Source organism: Melanostigma gelatinosum, assembly GCF_949748355.1.
Source record: "Melanostigma gelatinosum genome assembly, chromosome: 12".
Classification (NCBI taxonomy): Eukaryota; Metazoa; Chordata; class Actinopteri; order Perciformes; family Zoarcidae; genus Melanostigma; species Melanostigma gelatinosum.
Genome location: NC_136645.1, coordinates 10,404,541 through 10,411,625, shown reverse-complemented (window position 1 = coordinate 10,411,625; position 7,085 = coordinate 10,404,541). Strand labels below are relative to the sequence as shown.

The 7,085-nt window shown below is 45.2% G+C and overlaps 1 protein-coding gene across 1 annotated transcript in view; it reads left to right on the top strand.

Annotated features, from left to right (window-relative positions):
- Window positions 1-7,085, top strand: part of LOC306785946 (calcium-activated potassium channel subunit alpha-1a-like) — a gene marked incomplete at both ends in the record, with an annotated part of 118,757 nt that overhangs the window by 30,143 nt on the left and 81,529 nt on the right. The window contains one exon of the mRNA XM_079280535.1: window positions 157-321. Within this exon, the coding sequence (XP_079136661.1) occupies window positions 157-321 (165 nt within the window). The remainder of the gene's footprint in view (window positions 1-156; window positions 322-7,085) is intronic.

Genomic DNA, 7,085 nt, shown 5'->3' with positions numbered 1-7,085 from the left:
AACCGGAGCAATGTGACACGTACAGTACAGTACGTACAGACTTCGACGCTGTCGATTTTCCTTATCCCTAAAGCAGACCATGTTCCTGTGTCTATGTTCTTTATCTTTTTAAATATGCTCCATTTGCTCACGCAGATTATCATCTTTTTCTCACAGGAGGCTCAGAAGGTGATCAATCCCGCCAACAATCCGTCAGCAGATAAACCAAAGGGCGATGGGAAGGAGGAGGTCGTCCCAATCAGCGAGGTGGGATGGATGACTTCAGTCAAAGACTGGGCCGGCGTCATGATCTCCGCTCAGACACTCACTGGCAGAGTTATGGTAGGTTTACCCTCTTTGAGTGGATATACATATATACATGTCAGAACCCAAATCCAGCACTTTTTTTGACACTAATAATTTGCCCAACACACAATTCGATAAGTGCAGCAGTTCGGGGCTTTCCTCAGGCACAAAGCTTGCGACTGGCTTTCACACCCAAATAGTCCTTTTTAGATGAATCTACTGTATGATACTGTCGGGCAATTCATTTGATGCCCCTTTCCCACATAAGCTAGCGGATGATCAGTCCGCGATGTATCTCAGTCAGCTGGCACTGTCCAGTCTTCTTTCTGCTGCAATGGCCTTTGTGCGGCACGTTGTAATTCACTCTGCTGTGCCTCTGCCAGCTGAACAGATGAGTGTGTGTGTGTACATGCACGCATTTGTGTGTATGTGAGGAGGAGATTTATTCTATTATATGTGAAGTATGAGAGGGGAGACTGGTGTTTGTGCAGTAGGTAAGAGGTTGTCAATGTGGCTTTTCTCTTGGTATGAATTACAATCCCTCTCCCCCACTGACCCTCCTTTCTTCAGCTTCAGACCTTCACTCTGCCCCCAGAATCTCTCCTGCGCTCTACAACTCTGTGCCGTGGAACGGTCTAACTCATGAATATAATGATAATGACTTCAAGGATGCATGTCCCAAAAGCACGGCTTGTAATAAGGACACAGTTTGAGGTTGTACGAACACATTCTGAACATTTGATTCAATCTCAAAAGTGTCTCCTCTGTCCTGTGCTGCCTCATGCAACCGCCCCGCTTTCGCAAAAACACTCAATTCAAATTAAAAACCGCCTTCACGTCAGCGGCATTTTGCGTGTGCTCCTCCTCTCGTCTTAGCAAGATGTCTGCCACTTAGCTCCACCGAGCGGCGGACAGTTGGCTATGAGCAGCACGCAGCCTGTAACGGCTAGCCTCATTTTATTAGCTGGCCGTGATTATGAAAAGACTTCACAGCGTCTGATTAGAACTGGGGCTCAGTCAAAATGACCCCGTCACTTCAATGCTGGGCGACATGCACTTGAGTGGAAAAACAGCTTTTCTGCATCTTAATCAGTTTTGGGATTTTCCCATTGAGATAAGATGTTGAGGGTCTCTGCATCAGCACGAACTATGTTATTGCTGAGAACATTAGGGTGTGGTTCCGTGGTTTTATCCAGCTTTCTTTTGACATCTTAACTTGCATCAGAGTATTAACAGCAGTGTGTCTGTCTAAACACCCACATCTGTGGACCGAATGAAGCAGCAGAGGGAGGCGGGAGAGAGATGGATTCAAACTAAAATACGAACACTGTCATTGTTACCGTTTGCTGGAATGTGACAGTTTCTTCACGCCTGGTGAGAATAGCTGGGAGTTTAGAAGGATTCAGGCCTTTTTCAAAGGGGAAGAATCCTGAAGGGTTCTGTCAACTTACTAAATGAGCCTCTTATTTCATCACTTCCCCACTCACACAGCTCTGCTGGCATGGACACCGCTCCCTCTCACTTTCATCTTCTGCTCTCAATGAGCACTCCCAATCTGTCATGTATGTGTACGGGTGCGTGCGCGCGAGCGATAAAGAGGTGAAAGAAACATAGAGGCCGACGTACCGATAGAAAGACAGACGGGCAGGTGGAGAGGTAAACAGAGAGGGGTTGTGTGAGTCAGTGAGAAACACTGCACTGCGTTCTTTAAAAGGGGTTTCCAGGCATGGAGATACCCCGGTGTACAACCTACTGTGATTTGTTCTACATCTGGTGGGGCTGATAATTCTGCCCAGCAGGCTGTGTTTGCTTATGTGCTCAGTCTAATGATACGTAGCACAATATGTACTGAGGAGCACTCGGTGTAAGTCAATGACTTTCTCTTCATGTGGGTGGAATGTGTATATTTGTGGATGTATGTATGCTAATATTTCTCCACATATACAGTACATGCATGGCAGCTTGTGTATGTATGAGAATGTATATGTGGGGGTGGGTGATTCTGTGGGACTTTTTGCTGTCCCATTCGTGCTTCACTGCAGATCAAAATTGCGACGAGTGTCCGTGTACACAGAACCTGGTTGGTAACCATGGCAACTGCTGTGTAGTGGCGCTCAGTTATCTGACATTAGGGGGGTGTCTGCCTGGGCAGAGCAGAAATAACATACACACACACACACAGCCATATATCCAATTTCGATTCGTCTCCGTGTCACCTTATGTGCCTTTATAAAATACCGGGTGAAATGATTGAGGCTAGCATGAGCCAGTTGCTCTTTTGTGTGGGTCATTAGCTTTTTGTATCACCCATCACTTTTACAATATTACCGAATCAAATATTTACTACCTCACTCACACATGACCTGCCTCAAGTGTGGTTTTCAGTTGACACTAAGCTCGGGGTCAAACAACACAATCCTCTGCTGGTACTGCAGTCATCAAAATATATTGTTGGAAAACACATATTTTCTGGCAGTGATCACTTCCAAATATCCAAAAAGGGGAAATTGATCGAAGGTGGTGAAAAAGTCAGTCTGTGGGGACTTGTGCGGAGCAGGAAGCAACTTAGCGACCAAGTGCCAGCTGCAGCTTGGAGAGGAAGTGTCTCTCCGAGGCATGTGAGACAGCTGTCCACACAAAGACATTGCATGTGGAACATATAAGGCAGAGCACCTCTGGTCTGACAGTGGATGGCTCATCGGCCTCTTGACAACCGCATCGCCCCGGCTGCTTTGTAGCAAGACCTCATTAAGCACTCAAGGGCACAATGTCCAAGGAAATGACTAGCTGGACAGCGAGGAATATGAGTGGGCGGAATGCTTGTGTGGCATTACCAGAGCATCTGATCTGATTGACTCCTGCTTTAATGCTGCAGTGACAACGTATGTAATCCCATAATGTCCAACAAAAACAACAAGGACTATAACCTCTGAATGCAGACATTCGCCCTATCTCTCTGTGCAGTGTATTTGCACGGCATGGTGGGTCCAGAAATAGGTCAGCCCTGCCATCTTTCTTAATGGGATCTTGGGTGGCAACCAGGGACCATCTGTTCGCATGGACCACTCCCTTAAACCCTGTAGTCATCCCTCTGCCTACCCCCATCCGCCCACACACACACTGCATGGCACTCTGCATACTGACCCCTGTCATCTGCAAATACAAAACATCTGTCTATCTCTGAAGTACAGTGTGGCAGCACATGGATTCTAACTGTAATTGTAACAAATCCTGCACAATCCAGCTGTTTCAAAAACAGATTGTGCAGGAGCGCCTCTGACAGGAAGCCCGCTTTTTGTTCTCTCGCTTTCTCCCTTTGTACACTTTTGCCTGTGACTCTGCCCTCTCATCTTATTTTATCCCTTTTCCAGCTTATGTGTGAGGACAGTTGCTTACAGTGTGTGTGTGTGTGTGTGTGTATCTTGGAAGGAAACACAGTGAGATTGTGCAAAGTGTGTAAGGACAATTTGGGTACATTCCATGTGTCCTCAAAAATCCTGTTGTGGAGAAAATAAGCGTGAAAGTGTTCTCTCTCACCCCCTGTGACTGCCTGCGCAGTGAACAGCCGTCATTCACAGTGTTCTACTTTTCAGACTGGCATTGTTTAAGTTAGTGCAGTGTGTATTTACCCCTATAAGTACATTTTGTACTGATATTCCTTTGGGCTTGCGTAAGCATATTATTTTATTTATTATATATATATTTTTTACAGCAGCCGCCAGAGTCTGTTTGTATCCCTGAGTTTACCCATGAACATATGTGTGTGTGATTGTATGTGTGTGTGTGAGATCCGTGTTTGCCTGGGTATGTTTCTCCATGCTGTGTGTGTGTGTGTGTGCTTGTGCAATCGGATGTGTTCTTGTGTGGATGCACAAATGTATAAATGCGAGTCTGTTTGTGTCTGTTTGTGTCTGTTTGGCTTGGCTAATTACGCTTTCCCGTCGAGTGTGTGGAACTCCTTTATTTCTGTCGGTAAACTCCTCAGCATGGATACAGCTGTCAACACAGCACCATCTCCTGCATCGCGCTCCTCCGTGACAATAGCCGCAAAGTAACAAGGCTGCATATGTCTCTTCATATGCATTCAGTAGGATAAGAGCAATTATCTTGAGAGTCAAGGTTTGAGTTTTGTTGCTGATCAATGAGGAATCTGTGCAATCATCCGCCCACACGCATACAGACACAAACACACTCAATTCCCAGTGTCTGTCAAAAGTATCTGTCTCAGAAAGCGGCAGTCGTGTTGACATGATAATTGAACAATCAATAGCCGCAGAGACCATCTCTCCAGGAATCGCTTCACAACCCAATTTCTCTGTAAATGAACAGCCGTGGACACGGACAAATCTATCAATATTTCGCCCGCGTGTTCGCCACTTGGTGACACCAAACAAACACTGGAAACCACTTTGCTCCAGCAGTGTATTCCACCATAATGAAACTCAATTTCCCAACCAGTTTGCTCCTATTCCCTTAAATCAAAACTGTGTGCCCTCTGTGCCCTCCAGGCTGTTTGCTTACCTGCCTCCCCTTTCTCCCAGTTGTTGGAGTTTAGCTATAGCTGCACAGCTTATTCATTTTGTCATTTGCCATAATTAATCAGTTCAGTCGATGGCAATCCAATTGGCATTGACTTAAATCCTCTCACCGGTGATGAATAGCTGTTTATGCTGAAGGGACAAGCACTGCAGCAGAGCGAGTGAGATGGAGGGAGCAGGAGGAGAGAGACAGGTGTGGTGCCAGCCAAAGTCTCTTTCTGGCTGTGCGTGCATGAAAGAATGCAATGCTCCACAACAACAATAGGCACTTTGAGGATAAGGCTTTGGCAAAGATGTTGTGTAGAGAGTAATAAATCATTTCTTATAAAATATGAAATTAGATCAAGATGACTAAATAGGTTTGTTACAGTGAACGAGTTATGGGTGTGGCATTGCTGTCGTAACCGGCTTTGGCTTTCCATCACTTTGGTCCAGGCTGAAATATTTCAGCAGCTATTGGATGTGGGTTGGGCAATACGGCCTAAACCTTCTATCACAATTTAGGTTGTGTCATATCTGGATTACGCTAAATAACACAATTAGCATTTTTATTTTTGGTTATTCAATGAATAAATAGGCTATATGAAATAACCACAGTGGTGTGAATTATATACTTGACAAAAAAAAGTACTGAGCCTTTTCTCATGTTACTAAGAACTCAAGCGCAGAATGAACGTAAAAGTTTCAATTTGTTTTGTGTGTTACTGTTTTGTGTGTACTGTTTATGTGTCAAACATGATGATTGTGTCTCCTCTCCCCCTCCCTCCCCCACCCAGTCCCACCCTTTCAAAATAAAAGCCTCATGGATTAACTGTATTTAAACGTTTCGCTCAAAATTAGGCTTTTTTGTTGAAATAATGAATGCTCTTACTAATACTGCGACAACTACTACTACTGCTAATATTTATAGTATTACCACTACTACTGCTTTGTTTTTAATTTTGTGTTCAAGACGGCAAGGCACAAATCCATTTAAAATTCCCACAGGTGAGTCGTTAGTTTTCGAGGTATTTTTGGAGATATTCTGGTTCGGTAAGTATGTTGAGAGTATGAGTGCACGTGTGTTCATCGGTTAGCCTTTTTCTGTAATGACAAGTGTGACTTTAAGGAGGAGGAGGAGGAGGAGGAGGAGGAGGAGGAGGAGGAGGAGGAGGAGGAGGAGGAGGAGGAGGAGGAGGAGGAGGAGGAGGAGGAGGAGGAGGAGGAGGAGGAGGAGGAGGAGGAGGAGGAGGAGGAGGAGGAGGAGGAGGGAGCCCTGCCATCAAGCTGCTTAATAAATTCACACACTGCTTTCTCACTTAGCAAGCAGACTAGTGTGTGAAACAACTACAGCCACAGCCAGAGTTCCTTCAACAGATAAACCAGAGAAGAAAGATTCAATAAATTCTATTTGAAATATGCAACAGAGCTGAATAACAGGAGTTTGTACCGCCTAATGGATAAGACCATTCACACAATAGCAGAGTTATAGTTGAGTTTCCTCCTTTGTTCCATTTAATTGATCAGCATCCCACTGCTTTTGAATTTGCAGGTCACCAGGGAGAGTTTTACAACTCTGAAATAGTTTGTCTCAATTTGTCCTCATGAATGATTCTCCCTGCAGCCCCGCTTTAGGTCCGTCATAACTCTGAGCCGTTCTGCGGGATGACTCATCGTTGCTTGTTCTTTCTTTCCTCCATCTATTCAGCCATCCATTTGCCACCTGGGCCTCGTATCGCTAAAGAGCCAATGACCTACACGAGTCTTCTCTCGCTGCAGCCCCAGGTGCCCCCGTCTGTCCCACCGTCCCTCAAACTGTTCTGAAAAAAGGTCAAGAGAGCAGACACAGGAGTGATGGTTCACTTAGCTGGCTATCCGGCCTCCTCCTTATTAGATCAAAGTCACCTGTGACTTACAAGGCAATGTGTCTGAGACACTGTGGCGACGGTGCAAGTTCATTTGTTTCCTTTTAGTCTGGGCGTGGAGAAGCTACTCGGCACATTCATTCTCAAAATACTCGCAAAACAAATCAAGCCCTTGTAACTAAAACTATGAAGTAAAAAGTTAAGTTACTGTATTTCACAACTTGTTTTATATTTTGTTTTTCTGGTGCCATTGCCCTTGAAGTATGTCATAAAGAAATCCCAAATCAGGGGGGGGGGGGGAGCTGAGTGACTCAGTGCCTCTGGGATGACGCACACCTAATGGATCAGAACTTGCAGCATCACATTGATCCAACCACATCTAACACCGCTGCCACTGCCAGACACATTTCTTAAAGCT